The 15,994-nt window shown below is 42.9% G+C and overlaps 1 protein-coding gene across 3 annotated transcripts in view; it reads left to right on the plus strand.

Moving 5' to 3' along the window:
• ERLIN1 (ER lipid raft associated 1) overlaps positions 1-15,994 on the plus strand; it is a 37,117-nt gene that overhangs the window by 1,766 nt on the left and 19,357 nt on the right. For all 3 annotated transcript variants that reach the window (XM_055119450.1, XM_055119451.1, XM_055119452.1), the window contains exons 3-8: positions 651-732; positions 3,754-3,800; positions 5,795-5,856; positions 6,898-7,023; positions 9,106-9,179; positions 15,774-15,832. In XM_055119450.1, coding sequence (XP_054975425.1) covers positions 651-732; positions 3,754-3,800; positions 5,795-5,856; positions 6,898-7,023; positions 9,106-9,179; positions 15,774-15,832 — 450 coding nt within the window. The remainder of the gene's footprint in view (positions 1-650; positions 733-3,753; positions 3,801-5,794; positions 5,857-6,897; positions 7,024-9,105; positions 9,180-15,773; positions 15,833-15,994) is intronic.

Genomic DNA, 15,994 nt, shown 5'->3' on the forward strand with positions numbered 1-15,994 from the left:
ATGAGCCCCCACAACCGTATAACATAAAAACTTAAAAATCTTAGGCATTGGGAATCTTCTCCTTCACATGTGTTGCCTTTTTCAGCATAGAAGTTAAGCGTATTGTTATTACTGGAGAGGGTTGGGACGGGAGGTTTGAGTCCCACCCAGGTTGCTCAAGACTTAACTCCTGGCTCTGTGCTCAGGGATCACTGCTGACCATGCCCAGTACCGTAGGCGGTGGCTCGGGCATATCTGTCTGGAGTTGTGCAAGGCAGGCACCTTAACCCCCACGCACTGTCACTCTGGCCCTTGACTGGACTTGCATTGTGTACAGTTAAAGTATAATACCCGAGAGCCAGTAGGGTTTTTCCCCCCATATGTGTTTCTCAGAAGGCTAAAGTCAAGGAGAACCTTCTCATCTCTGCTGTGCTGGGGACTCAGACTTGGTAGAGCTTAAGAAACAAGGTGTAACATCAGCCGTCGGATGTGTTCTCCACCTTTTGAGGTGTGAGAGATATTTCAGGGAGCAGCCGCTCATCAGTAACTCACACCTGTGAGGCAGCAGCATATTTATATATAGTAGGTCAGCAGCATATTTATATGGTGTTTTAAGCTGTGGAAAGACTGTCTCCTTGTACCTCTTGTCAAATTGAAACATCTTTTTGCAGGGGAGGAGCTTTACTAACTAGCCCCAGCGGACCTGGCTATCATATCATGTTGCCTTTCATTACTACGTTCCGATCTGTGCAGGTGAGTGATCACTGAAGGAGCGCCGCACCAGACAGATAGGCGTGACAGGAGCAGTCACCGAGCTCGTGGGTGGGGTGGATTTTCTTGCTACTTGTGCAAGTGGCAGGGTTACTTAAGGGCAGAAACTGAAGTTCAGAGTACAGTGGTCACGGCCCACATTAGGGTTGAGACACCTCATTCTTCCTGACAAGGAGTGGCTGTATCAGATGGCCTGGAGGGACTGACTTTCTCCAGGTACTAGTGGCAGGCTTCCGGTTGCCGCTCCAGATCAGAAAGCAGGACTTTGGAGTCCAACTGGAATTGCAAGCGAGTGATTACTTGGTTTAGATGTGTTTGGTTTCCATAGAGGCGGGCTCCTGGGCTACTGTTCACAAGGAGGCTGAATTTTCAGACGTGGCTTTGCTGCTTCACATTTTTGCATCTAGCACACTTTTATGTGGAATCAGTGGATGATCAATTTTAACAGCCTCCCAGGATATTTGAAATAAGCAGCTGTTCATTGAGAACAGTGTTCTTGGCCATGGGAGATAATTAATAAATATCTTTTGATATAACAAAATGACAAACAGAATTCAGATTGTGACTTTTTGAAAGGGTGGGAGGTAGGAAGGCGGTTTGGGATTGAACCCAGGACCTCGTACATATTAAGCCTGTGCTTCCCCACTGTGCAACATTCCTGGCCTCGAGATTGTGACGATGTTTTCATGTTTGGTAAATAATAAATCTTTGAGGTCTGGAGTTTGTCTACATTCTCTTGTTAATTTTAATTTTTTTGTTTTGGATCCACACCCAGCAGTGCTCAGTGCCCAGCTCCTGGCTGCAAGGCTATGTCTGCAAACCAGAGAGAGTAGTCGTTATATTTACATGGGAAAATAGACTTTATTTAAAATTGACATGGACTATTAAAATTGAATTTAATTCACATTTATTTTTTCTTTTGGGGTCACACCCAGCATTGCACAGGGTTTACTCCTGGCTCATGCACTCAGGAATTACTCCCGGTGGTGCTTGGGGACCATAAGGGATGCTGGGAATTGACCCCGGGTTGGCCACGTGCAAGGCAAACACCCTGCTTGCTGTGCTATTGCTCCAGCCCCTCATTCACATTTTTTAAAGAAATGTATTTAATTCAATGACTCCCTTCACTTTACTAACATGTTATTAATGCTCACTATTATTTCTCAACACTATAGTTTTTTTGTTTTTGGCTTTTTGGGATCACACCTGGCAATCCTCAGGGATTACTCCTGGCTCTACATTCAGAAATTACTCCTGATGGTGCTCGTGGGACCAAATGGGATGCCGGGGATTGAACCTGAGTCGGCTGCTTGCAAGGCAAACTCCCTACCCGCTGTGCTATCTCTCCGGCCCCAACTCTAGAGTTAGAGTCTTTTTTTCCTTCTCCTTTCTCAGTTTTAATCCTGTGTTGTGAGCTTTCAGTTCCCACAGCTTTTACTGAATTAGCCTAAATAACTCAGTCCTTCAGCTTCCCAGCTGATTTTCTTGCCTCCAGACATGGAGAATTAATGAGACTGTCATCACACAAGCAAAGGTGCTAAGAACTAACTTGGTTTTGAAAGCCTCATTTTGTGCTTGCATGTGAGATAGAGCAGTGCGAGCCCAGGCTCTTCATAGACATTCAGGGCTTTGCCTGGTATCACCGTGTTCTCTCAGGATTTCTCCTCCATTCTGCATCACCTCTTCTCCAGGTAGACTGCTTGCTGTCACATATACGTGTATGGTACACGCATAGTGATGTCTGAAGGTGATACTTTAGTGAAGTCCGCATTATCCTCAGCCTCATCTGTTTTCCCTGTAGACCTGACTTAGAAATATTTCATCTTGGAGTTTTCTTTAAACAGTTCAGCTTCTGGTTTTTATTTTGTACCTGAAGCAGATTATTTTGTAAGGGTGTTTTGTTGTTGTTGTTGTTTTGCTTTTTGGGTCACACCTAGCAATGCACAAAGGTTACTCCTGGTTCATGCACTCAGGAATTACTCCTGGCGGTGCTTGGGGGACCACATGGGATGCTGGGAATTGAACCCGGGTTAGCTGAGTACAAGACAACCGCCCTACTTGCTGTTGCTCCAGCCCCTGTAAGTGCTTTTTACTTGTGTTGGATTGCGAGTTCTTTAGCAAGAGGGATCAAGATTGCCTTTTCCTTTTTATATATTAGTTGTAGATACTTAAGTACAGTGTCCCAAGAATACACTCCTTGAGAGCTCCTCTGCAGGCCTTAGAATGCAAGAGGAAATCATTCTGGATCCAGTAAAGGTGTGACTGGGTGGGGTGATACAGTACCAATTGTTGGTTCACTTAGAAGAATCAGAGCTGGTGGTGGGGAAAAAGGAAATTGTGTGAAACCTTTGAGAGATCACTCGGACCTGAACTAAAATAGTGATTATGGTTCTAGAGAAAAAGGGCTTTTGTTTCATTAAGGAACCTTTGAGTTCTAGTCTCCTTGTGTGTGTGTATTAGAGTTATCTGTCTTTAGTGTAAACAGTAGTATTAGCAGTGGAATCAAAGGTCAGAGCACAAGTTACTAGCATGTGTATCTTTTTTTTTTTTATTAGAGAATCACTGTGATGTACAGTACAAAACTTACGAACTTTTGTGTTTGCATTTCACTCATACAGTGATCGTTTACCTATTCCTCTACCAGAGCCCATTCACCTCCACCAATGATCCCAGTATCCCTCTTTTTTGTATCTTTTTGGGTAACCTGTGTAGTTTGTAATTCCAGGCCCATTCTAGACAAAGGACTGAGAAATTGAACTTTGACATTTGCAGGTTAGACATTGAAATTTTGCTAATGCCCCTTGATTCAAACATTAGCTATGATATATTTTGTTTCAAGTCTGTTGTTTGTGCTGTGAGACAGAAGAAATAAAAAAGATTCCTCTGATGGCTAGTAGAACTCTCTTGAGTTTACCTCCAACAATTCTCTAGAGGTTTTCCTTGGGGACCATGGCTTGGGCAGTGTGTGTCCTGAGCACTGATGAAATGTTTCTTCCTCCCCAGACAACGCTGCAAACTGATGAAGTGAAAAATGTGCCTTGTGGAACAAGGTAAGCTCTTCTCTGGCTTGCCATATTCCCTTTAGTTCATATGGAATTTCTGTTCATAAAACTTCTCATCACATCTTTCAGATAGGCATGAAAATAATGGGGGAGGGGGTTTTCTCTCAGTTATAAATTAAGCAAAGGCCTGTATCCAAATAGGTTTTTTGGAGAGTCGTTAGTGTGTTCTTGGGGCGCGGGGAGTGATTCTCGAGACAACAGGCCTAACTTTGTGTCTCAGGATTGCTTCATTGACTTGACTGTTTTTGGAGGGATTGCAGTGATGGGGAGACTTAATTTTCAGGTTAGCTGAGTGGAACAAAAAGTACCAAGATTTTTCCTTGTGTCTCCCCACCAACACCTGCCTTTACTGACTTTTGAAATAAACTAAGGTTCTTTGTTTGTAAAAATTCTAGGAGTAAAGCCTACTTTGCATAATTATTGTAAAAATTAGACTTACTGCGTATAAAATTCCTAACTCAGCACTTAACCTTGAGATAGTGTTCTTAATACAAGATAGTTTAAAATGAAATCAACTGACCACCTTCTTAGCGGTAATGTGAATGTCATCTGACTTGGAGTTTCTGATGCAGTAAATCCGAAATGAGGGTGGAGAATTTGCATTTCCAGCATAAATTCCCATGTTCGTCTAAGGACCTCATCTTGAAAATTGATGCCCTAAAGAGGTGTGGGGCGAGAAAGGCAAGAGCCAGATTATTTCTAGAATATAGTGCACTGAGATGCACCAGAACAGCAGTGTTAAAGTTCAAGATATTTCTTTCTAATTGCTCTGTTTCAAATGGCCAAAATAGCCCCGTTATGTGCTTATAAGAGAGACTTTGCCATTTTGGAAGGACAGAAATACTGAGAAAATCAGAAAAACTGAGCCAAGGACATAGTTCAGTCATAAGAGTACATAACCTTATATGTGTCCTGGGTTTAATTCCTGGTAACCCTCCACAAATATTTTTTAATGAGAGAAAACTTCCCTGAGTTAAAACATATTTGAATCTCGAGTTTTTCCTAGCCCTATCTAAAACTCTGATTGATGGATTGTTTTTAAAGATGACTCAAAGGTGAGTTTTGGGGAAAATTGATTGTCATCTTCATGCTGTCCAATAAAACCCGTTTCCCACATCACTTTGAGTAATCAAGAATTGTCTAGGGGCTGGAGCAATAGTACAGTGGGTAGGGCATTTGCCTTGCATGCGGCTGACCTGGGTTCAACTCCCAGCATCCCATATGGTCCTCTGAGTACCGCCAGAGGTGATTCCTGAGTGCAGAGCCAGGAGTAACCCCTGTGCATTGCCAGGTGTGACCCAAAAAAACAAAAACAAAACAACAACAACAAAAAGTTGTCTAAAGCCTTTTGTAAAATCAGAAAAAAAGTGTCTCATTGTAAATTGGTAGAAAGGCTTATTTGTTCGGTATCAAAATCTTTGATATCATATATCTCAAGTTGAAGTTCACCAGTCCCTTAGGTGAGTTTTGGCAGGCCAGAATGTGAGGAAGCCATTAGTAAAACCTGTCTTTCTGGAGTTTCCACTTTCCTTGAATATTTTAGGAGGAAATTATTTCTTTTGTATTAGTAACTAGTACAGATAAAATATAGATTAACACTGTTAGGGAATTAGTCAGAAAAACCAAAGAAAGCCTATGACTGGCTGCCTCCATACTTAAACTCCTTGGAGAATCTTCTTACTTTGTTCTTTGATGGAAGACTTTGGGAAGAATGCTGCCTTAAGTATTGGCCCTCGGTGATTAGTTCTAAGTGCTCGGAAGCTCTGGTTCATCAGTTAGTCTTCATGTGAGCCCTTTGATTGCAGCAGGTACAGAAGTGAGCCTTTGGTAATGAATGATATCAGTCAGTATGTGTGGGGTTATCTAAGTGTTTGATTTTCCATATAAATTTCTATCTTGCAGGATATGGTTAGCCATGTGGGATTACTTTGATACAATAGATTTTTATCCAGCTAATGCTTTTCCCGTCTCTTTGTTTTCAGTGGTGGGGTCATGATCTATATTGACAGAATAGAAGTGGTCAATATGTTGGCTCCTCATGCAGGTATGGTGCTTACCATTTTCATTGTTTTTATAGTTATAATCATTGTATTTGTAACTGAGAGAGTCCCTCCAAATAGGGAGAGGGTGGGGGGGGGAGAGAGAGAGGAAGGGAGGGAGGAGTTTCAGATAGGAAGAGAGAGAGAGAGAGAGAGAGAGAGAGTGTGTGTGTGTGTGTGTGTGTGTGTGTGTGGAGAGGGAGGGGGGAGAGAGAGAGGAGTCTCATAAGAAAAGGGGTGTGTGTGTGTGTGTGTGTGTGTGTGTGTGTGTGTGTGTGTGTGTGTGTGTGTGTGTGTGTGTGTGTGTGTGTGTGTGTGTGTGTGTGTGTGTGTGTGTAATGACCTAATGCCAACTTATGTCCCCAGTCCCAAGAAGGTGATTTTGAAGTTTATGCCTGCATTTATTTCCAATTGGAAAAATCAGAACCCTGAAATATTTTACATTTCTAGAGAATGGAGGCAGAAAATATGTCCCAATTCTGAAGAATTGACTTTCTGTCACTGTATTACTCTTCTGAGTCAAGTGTTTGTAAAAACAAGATGGATATTGATTATTCCTAGAATGGGAAAGTAAAGTAGTGTTTTCTTAAGTGATGAGAGATAATTTTATAGTGTTAGAATCTGTAGCTGATAATTCCTTAGACTGATATCATATCCCAAAATTTCCCTTTCATTATTTTGGGGTGAGAGGGCTCTCCTAGCAGTCCTCTGGAACCTGGGGCTAGTCCCTGCATGCTCGTGCCCAGTGGTGCCCAGGGCAACAGCTGGCAGTGGTGAAGATGGAGTGGGTTGGCATGTAGTGCTGGGGCAGTGGTTGGGTGGACATGTGCCAGGGATCAAATCCAGGGCCTCACATATGTATTCTTCCACATGGGTCATATTCCTAGCCTCAGAGATTGTTTTCTAAGTTGACTGATAGTTATGTGTCTATTTATCTCTTTACACATACAACACACCCACCCCCCCCACACACACATATTTGGCTGAATTAAAACGTTCTTGAGTTAGTGTTGTATTAAACATGGATTGACTTGTACCTCCTTCAGTGTTTGATATTGTGAGGAACTACACAGCAGATTATGACAAGACCTTAATCTTCAATAAAATCCACCATGAATTGAACCAGTTTTGCAGTGCCCACACACTTCAAGAAGTTTACATTGAGTTGTTTGGTAAGTGTTTGCTTTGTTGCATTTTAAAAAATAAATGTATACTAGAGCAGTTTTCTTTGAAGTACCCTCCGAGATTTTTTAGCGTTAAACTGATAAATAGTTACATGGACATGATTTCTTTAAAATAATAGCTGTTTTCTAAAATGCATGGCATGGTTTGGTAAAGATTGGACAAGCTGCATTCTTTTGTCATTACTATATAATGGAACCTGTAAGACATTTGAAGTCTTGAGAGTGGCTTGCTAGGAGGATTAGCAGTGTATTCAGCGCAAGGAGAAAGCACTCGGTGCGGTTCAGAGCACTTCAGTGCCGGGCTGGGCACGTGACTCAGAGTAGGGCTCTTGCTTGTGTGTACTTGTCTTGCCCTAGGTTTGTCCCCAATACTGAAAAGATTCAGAACAAACCAATGGAAAAGTATTCTGGGGGGCTTGCGGGGACTCCCAGGAGGCGCTCAGCAGGCCTGTGAGCCCCACCGTGATTCTAGGCCAACCTGAGACCGCTGGTTCTGTGCAAGGGCCGAGGCGGCTATGCTGTGCCAGGGAATACGTGGGCCGCCCAGTGGTGATGCTGCGGGGCCTCCGGCGAGGCTCAGGAGCCATGAGGTGTCAGGAGTTGAACCTGGGTCAGATAGGGCATGTCCCCTCCGTACTGTTTTCTGGCCCTGGCACAAAGTCATCTTAGCATTTCTAGAGATACCAGGAACCCTTTCCAAATCCAGGTTCCTACGAGACAGCCAAGGGACAAGGCACAGCCCCTTGTTCACCCAGGAGCCTGGATCAGGCCCCCTCCAGCATCCTGGGGCCAGTGCTGGGCTCATCCTGGGCACATGGAGGCAAAAAGCCCAAACAAACCTACTGGTCAGTTTAGTAATAGCGAAGCTACTCTTGAGGTAGATGGAAAATTTATATTACAACGCGCGAAACGAAGTGGCATCTTTATTTTATTTGCTTTTGGTGTTTTCAACCACGCCTTGCAATAATGCTCAGGGCTTACTCCTGGCTCTGAGCTCAGGAGTCACTCCTGATGGTGCTTGTGGGGGGACCATATGGAATGTTGAGATCAAACCCAGGTGGGTCACTTCCAAGGCAAGATAGGCTGTGCACGCTCTCTCTGGTCCTAAAGTGACATCTTTAGGGGCTGGAGCAATAGCACAGTGGGTAGGGTGTTTGCCTTGCACTCGGCCGACAGCGACCCAGGTTCGATTCCCAGCATCCCATATGGTCCCCTGAGCACCGCCAGGGGTGATTCCTGAGTGCAGAGCCAAGGAGTAACCCCTGTGCATTGCCAGGTATGACCCAAAAAGCAAAATAAATAAATAAAGTGACATCTTTATTATTTCTTTTTGTTTGTTTGTTTGGGGCCACACCTGGCAGTACTTAAGGCTTACTATCTCTCTGGCTCCCACTGCCCATTTTTATGTGCCTTAGAGATTCTCCTATGGTCTTTTTCGTTATCAATTTTAAAAGCTCAGCAGGTTTAGATTAATGAAAATGAAATTTGGGCAGGGCAGGGAGAGGTTTGGGACCAGATGCAGTGCCAGGAACTGAACCAGGGTTGGTGACATACAATGCAATTGTCTAGTAACCCTTATGCTATCTCTCCAGCCCAGTGGAAGTGTAATATAGTCCTTGGATAAAGATAGAAGATAGAAATTATTTTTAACAATAGGACTCATTAAGAACATTAAATTAAGGTATTCTGTAGCAGAGTATCTCTGTAAGAGTAATAGCTCAGTGGTAGAATGCATGCTTTGCATGTCTGAGGTGCCCTAGGTTTGAACCTGACACCAAAAACAAATCTTTATTTTGCAGATTTTAAAGCGCTTGATTCTACATTTACTAGATAAAGTTAGACTAGCTGCTTGTTGCCATCCTAATTTTCTTAGGTAATTTTTCACACTATGTATTTATATTTATGTATGTTCCCAAAAATATGTATGTAAAGTGGCTTGAGTTCTATAAAATAGCAGTTCTGTGGAAATTTGAGGTATAATAATGATTGGTCTTAATAATGCCTATTAATGCATTTTCTAAAACATTTTTTGATTGTCATAAAAGTTGTTGCTTTTGGCTTCAAAAACAGATCAAATCGATGAAAACCTCAAGCAAGCTCTGCAGAAGGACCTGAACACCATGGCCCCAGGCCTCACCATCCAGGTAACTGAGTCTTTCCCTAGGAACTTGTTCTTCATTGGAGTGTTTATCAGCAGTTTTGTAGAGTGCTCTGGTGATTTATGTAATATCTTTAGAACTAGATCTAGGTCAGAATTACTACATACTCTTATAGTTTATATTTTCTCGAGACTGTTTTCTTATGAAGTCTTAGAAGGAAAGAGGCTCTTAGAAAGGAAGTAAATCTATCCTGCCAAATGTGAGACAGTTTTAAGATACAGTAATGATCTTTAGCAATCCTTCTCAGTAAGATTTAGAAAAATGATTTCAAGTATCAAAATTTTAGGTAAAATAAATTTTATTTTTTTTAAAAAAGTCACAGACTAGTAGTTGAAAGATGGATGGACTGAGTACTGCCTTCAGAGTTGAGAGAACGTTTCCAGAGTTTGCTTGAAGACAGCTGATTAACTCTAAGTAGGTCTGGTAGAATAAATAGGATTTTAAGTGGTGGTCTTGGCAACAATGACATTTCTTTGGGAGCTCAGTAATTACTCATGTCAGTAGATTTGAAAGTCAACTTTCATGGTCACAACCAGCCAGCATTTTAAGCAAAGTGTAAGTGTATCGTTCTGTGAAATTGAAGTGTGTTTTGTGTAAGTGTGTGTAGGGTAGGAGTTTGTAAAGTGTTTTTGTTGTTTTGGGGCCACGCTGGGCAGTGCTGGGGAAGGTGCTCCTGTGCAGGGGACCAGGGTGGTGCTGTAGCCCGTTGAGCTCTCTCCGACCCTAAGATGTGTTTTCTTTCCTGGCTCTGGGTTCCCTGAGTAGTCTGTGACTGCTCCAGTGTCCCCACTCAGAGTTTCTAGGAGACTGGTTGATGCGGTGATAAATGTCATCTGTGAAGCTAGAGTTTCCTTTGGTGTCGTCTGTCTTCAGCACCAAAAGTCTCTTGTCCACTCGTGGGGGGTCGGAGCAGCGTTCCATGCCCCCTGCCCCCAGCAGTCTTTGAAGTTTAAGGCTAATGAATGCAAACATCGTAGATTCTTCCATTATCGTTAGTAATGCAACTCATTCTTCTTAACGGTTGCCTAGAATGCCTCGCTTTATTTATATAACAGTTTCTCTGGTATTGCCAGTATGGGGTGCTGTGGATTGAACCCAGGTTGGCGACATGCAAGGCAAACGCTTTACTTGCTGTACTCTGATTTAAGTAATTTTTTAACATGCTAGTTGCTACAACATTTTTAAATACGTATCGTATATTCTATTTATTTTGGTATGTAATGTAAACTTTTAGAAATTTTAGTATTTTATGGTATTTTAGGGGGGCCAATATATTTTATGTGTGTTGGGGGTTGCTTTAAAGGGGTCACCTCTCCACCAGTCCTGGGGCCCCAGGGGGGCCACTCCCACTGGTGCCCTAGAGGCTCCACCTGGGAATCTGCAGGTGCACTCTGGCCTTTCCTGTCGTCTCCCTGGCCAGGCTAGGGTGCTCGAAGCCTTCTGCCAGGATGGAAAAGTATATGAGGTCAGGAGTCACGACCTTTTTCTCTACTTCTGTTCTGCTTTAGACTAAACTCTTGTGTTTTTGTTTTGGGGTACCCCTCAATGCCCAGGGCTACTTCATGCCGGGACCCATTTCCCAGCAGTGCTGGGTGTGCGGGACTGCATTTCTCCGGGCAGTGCTCGGTGGGTCATGCAGTGCTTGGGAACCAGTCCTAGGTCAAAGTCTCATTCATCTAGAATTGTTTATGATGTCACTTGCAGTGTAGGACTCCAGTCAGTCTCCCCTTTGCCACTTTGGTAGCATAGTAGTTCTTTTTTTTTCTTTTCTTTTTTTTTTTTTTGCTTTTTGGGTCACACCCAGCGATGCTCAGGGGTTACTCCTGGCTTTGCACTCAGGAACTACTCCTGGCAGTGCTTGGGGGACCATATGGGATGCCGGGGATCGAACCCGGGTCGGCCGCGTGCAAGGCAAACGCCCTCCCCGCTGTGCTATCGCTCCAGCCCCAGCATAGTAGTTCTTGAATTATTTTTGCTCTCATTTTTCCCTGCTTATTTGAAGTGACCTTTGTATTCCGTGCTAAATTCAGTAGAGGCTAGAGCCATGGTACGGTGGCTCGCGCACTTGTGCCTTGCTCACAGCCAATCTGAGTTTGGTCCCTGGAATCCCAAATGATCCCCTGAAAACTGCCAGGAGTGATTCTTGAGTACAGAGCCAGGAGTCACCCTGAGCTTTGCTGGGACCACCCTCCCACCTCCCACCCATTTCTCCAAAGGAGACTGACTAGTCTCATTTGGACTTTGTTCTTTGGTCTTTCTATTTCCTGTCTTTTCATTAGCGATTGAACTTTGGGGGTTATTTTCCTCTGCCCCCTCCCCACCCCCATCAAATCTTCTCTCCTGCTTTTCCTTTCTTGGCAGTAAATGGCACTTTCTTCTCAGAACAGTCTAGAAGTGTGGGTGGGTGGCATCTCAGGCAGCCCTTTTATTTTGGGGGGATGGGAGGGGTCTCACCTGTCAATGCTCAGGGGTTACTACTGGTTCTATACTCAGGAGTTCCTTCCAGCAGTGCTTGGGAGACCGTATGGGATGCCAGGGATTGAACTTGAGTTGGCCACATGCAACTACATGTTGCATGTCGGGCCTGCCTGCTGTACTACCACTCGGCCCCTGTAACCTTTCATTCTTTTTTTTTTATTTTATTGAATCACCATGTGGAAAATTACAATGCTTTCAGGCTTAAGTCTTAGTCATAAAATGCTGAAACAACCATCCCTTCACCAGTGCCCATATCCCACCACCGAAGACAAAAAAAAATAAAAACACAGTACACCTCCCATCCCGCCCACCCCCTCACCCCACCCCGCCTTGTAACTGATAAATTTCACTTTACTTTCTATTTACTTTGGTTACATTCAATATTTCAACACAAACCTCACCATTATTATTAGGAGCACTCCACTAGAGTCAGACCTGTTGTGAAGAGAAATGTATTTGTATTTCTGTACTTTAACAACTAAGTCCAGGGAGATTTCTTCCGGATCATTGCAAGCTGGTAAACCCCATCTGTGGTCGTCATAATATGGCGGTCCCCACGCCCTTCATCCCCGGGAAGGGACAGGCGAGAGAGAGAAATACCTTTCCCCTCCTAGGCAGGCATGGGGTCGTGGCTTAGTTCTCTGGCTGGAGACAATCTGCAAGGAGCAGTCCATGTTGAAAGTTGGTTCAGCTGGGTCTGGATTCACGCTCGTGCAGCTGTGGAGGAGCCGCACGAGCGTGCGGCCCCCCGGGGTCACATCTGGGCAGCAGTGGGAGGGGCCGGTGCCTCCCCATAACCTTTCATTCTTAACTGCTCCATATCCCATTGATTGTTGCACCAGAATCCATCTGCCCTGTCCGTACCTCTGTGTTCCTTAAGTCAGTCTACCGTCAGCTACTGGGATTTCTGTCATAGTTTCGTATCTTTTTATCCCATTTCACTTTTAACCTTGTCTGCACCATTTTTTGCAAAGTAACAAGAAGGAACTTTTACATTTAGATTATTTGCATGAAAATGGCTACTGACTTTTACTTTAAAATTTTTTTTATCAATGCACTGTGATTTACAAAATTATACATAGTTGAGTTTCAGGTGTCCAGTTGTCTAGCACCAGTCCACCACCAGTGTCCCTGGCTTCCCGCCTACCCCTCCAGCTTACCTCTTTGACAAGCACATGTTTTTTATGCACCATGGTTTTCAGTACTATTAGCCATTCGTGCATGTCACATCAGCACCGCTGCCCTCACCGCTGCCCCGCTAACCCCAAGGCACGGCCGCCTGCTGGGGAACAATCCTTTTGTCTGAACTTGGAGCTTTTTTTTTTTTTTTTTTCTTTTTGGGTCACACCTGGCAATGCACAGGGGTTATTCCTGGCTCTGCACTCAGGAATTACCCCCGGCCGTGCTCAGGGGACCACCCGGGTCGGTCGCGTGCAAGGCAAACGCCCTACCCGCTGTGCTATCCCTCCAGCCCATGAACTTGGAGCTTTTAGGTTGGGCATGTGGCTCACGCAGCCGCCATAAAACTGTAGGTCATCACACAGCGAATTTTTTTTTCACTGTAGTTTTGAAGCTGGCCGTTCAAGATCGCTATTATTTTGGTTGCTTTAGTCTTGTTATGAAACAGTTTCTTAAGGTAGTCAGAATGCATTTTTAGAACAGAAAGTCTGATTTTTCAAGTCTTCCTGTTTTTAACACATGACCATATGGCTATAATAATTCAGTTTTTCATTCACTTTTGAATTCTGGTAAGATTAATCATCTTTTAAAAATAATGACCCTTGATGTTTCTGCCAGCTTGTTCTTTCAGATGTTTTAATTTTTGATATTTTCATACTGTATTAAGTGGCTCAGTTGGCGTATGTTTTAAAATTAGAAGCAGTTTATGACTTTATTTCATGATTCTATCATCTTTTTAGAATAATTTTAGTATTTCTGACCTGAGGAAGAAGCTCATACCAAATCAAATTAATTTTCACGGATTCAGGAGGGTTTTGTGGTGTTGGTGTTTTGGATTTTTTCTGCCTGTGCTGATGGGAATTGAACCTAGGGCTTCAAGCACGCAGTGCAAGGGCTCTGTTCCCAGCTTGTTGAGTTGCAGTGATCTTCATTAATGTCTTTTTTCCTAGCATTAAGGACTGAATATAATTCTTAGTTTATTGTATAGCTACAACTTTGTTGAACTCACTGTCTCCAGAAAGGAGTTTTGTTAATTTCTGAGAGTGGGTGTGTGTGTGTGTATGTGTGCTTAAAAACATGAGATCTACCCTCTTAGCATATGTTAAGGTGTGCAATAAATTATTTTTCACTGGTATAATGTTATGCAACTAGAGTTTTTTCATCTTAAGACTGAAACTATTTCTTTAGGTTGAGTTACATCATTAGACCACTAGAAATCTTGATTTCTCCTTTCATAATTTAGTATTTCCTTATCTTCATATCATCCTATTTTAAATTCTTTCCGTATCTGAAAAATTCTTCTATCTGAAATTTGTCTTTGTATTTGCTTTGTATTTTCTGATTTCTCCTTCTGAAATTTTAGTTCCTGGACAGTAGGGTTACCTTGTTAATTTCTGTACTCACAGTGCTAGGACAGACAGCACTTGTCACCGACGTAGATAACCAATAAATATATTATTGAAGAAGGAGCTTTCTCTGTAGCATCAGAATTAAATTTCCTTCCTCAATATTTATGCCCTTGATTTTTTAGACTATAAAGAAGTGTGGCTGGCCTTTTAATTTGAAAGCTGTATGCTGCTCTCTATTAAAGCATATTGGCAGTCTTCAGTGTTTCTGGTCATCTCTTGGTGAAATCTGGCCCCTCAACTTTTTTCCCTTTCCTTCCCTCTCACTTGTTAGAGTCACCAGAGGTCTTACACACACACCTGTTTGTGGTGCTTGCCGGGGCTTACTCAATTTGTGGTGCTCACACAGACCTGGACGGGGTGTTTGTGCTGCCATGGGTCAGACAGCACGGCTACTGGGACCACCCTCCAGGTAGTGGGTAGCATCAGGGGCCAGACTTGCAGCCCCCTGTTTGCAAGGCCCAGATGCTCTGCTACTGAGTCTTGCTATGGACACCCCAGCTTCTGGAATCTCTCTTGTCTCCATGAGTTATTCCCTATGGCCTTACCTTCTGTCGGTAATGAGTGTTTCCACCACAGTTCCCAGATTTGTACTTAGTCTTATTCTAATCCCTCTTTGTAGATACGGAAGTTCTCAAAATTATCTACAGAGTTGATTGTTCTCTTTCACATACGAAAGCTTAAATGCATGGAAGGCTTATTGCACAAAACCAGCCCTTTTAAAAAGGAAGTTGTACTTATTTCAGATCAGGGGAGAGAGAGGGGGGGGGGGAGAGGGAGCGGCATGGCAGATACTTCAGTAGTAAGATCAAAAGCTTTTAGAAAAAGCTACTTTCAAAAACCAGTACTTTCCAAATAGATAATCTTAATTATGTCAGAGTACTCTGAAGTTGGGACATGGACTGTCTAGTACAAAAAAAGCAGATTTTGTTCTCAGTGCAGTTCTTGGGAGAAAGAATATAAGCTATTAATTGCTGTTTGTTCCTCAACCCCAGGACTGTTTGTTTGTGGCTGTGACTGGGTGAGAATAGGGTTCGTTACTAACTGTTCATTTACTCTCTGTGTTGTTAAGTCTGTTGCTGATCTGGGCTTTTTATTGTTGGCTGTTTTTCCCTGTTCCCTACTTTTTATCTTGGTTATTTGTGCCCCTCCCCTCCACTTTCTTAACTGTGTCTTCAGTTTGCAGCTTTAAAAAGGAAACAAGGGATGCAACTTCAGAGCTCCTGAAAGGTCTCTGAAAGAAAACCTTATCCCTAGAGGAGCTTATTGGATTTATTTCCTCAGTGAAGAGAGATTTTTCCAATAGAAAGGCTTTCTTTTTTATTTTTTTAAGGAAATAAAAAGTAGCTTATCTTTGATTTTTGGTATGATAGCACAAGGATTTTGTAGTGGAATCCCCCCATGGTAGCAGCTGTCATGATTATTTCATTAGTTTTGTTTGAGCTCTTCTGTAGAAGACTTGGTTTGAAATTTTATTTTTCAAATGTACTTTGGCTTTTTCACTTTTATTTTTTAGGCTGTGCGTGTTACAAAACCCAAAATCCCAGAAGCCATAAGAAGAAATTTTGAGTTAATGTGAGTAATATGCATGGGATCCCAATATTTTTATTTAGGGTCGTATATATTAATATACCAGTCTAAAGGAAACATGTGTGAGACGTTACACTCTGAACTGGGGTGTCTGTCTCTCCTCCATATTTTTATTATAGTAATATTGTTGCGTCTTAATTGCCACCT

The sequence above is a fragment of the Sorex araneus genome, chromosome 11 (genome assembly GCF_027595985.1).
Source record: "Sorex araneus isolate mSorAra2 chromosome 11, mSorAra2.pri, whole genome shotgun sequence".
NCBI classification, from domain to species: Eukaryota; Metazoa; Chordata; class Mammalia; order Eulipotyphla; family Soricidae; genus Sorex; species Sorex araneus.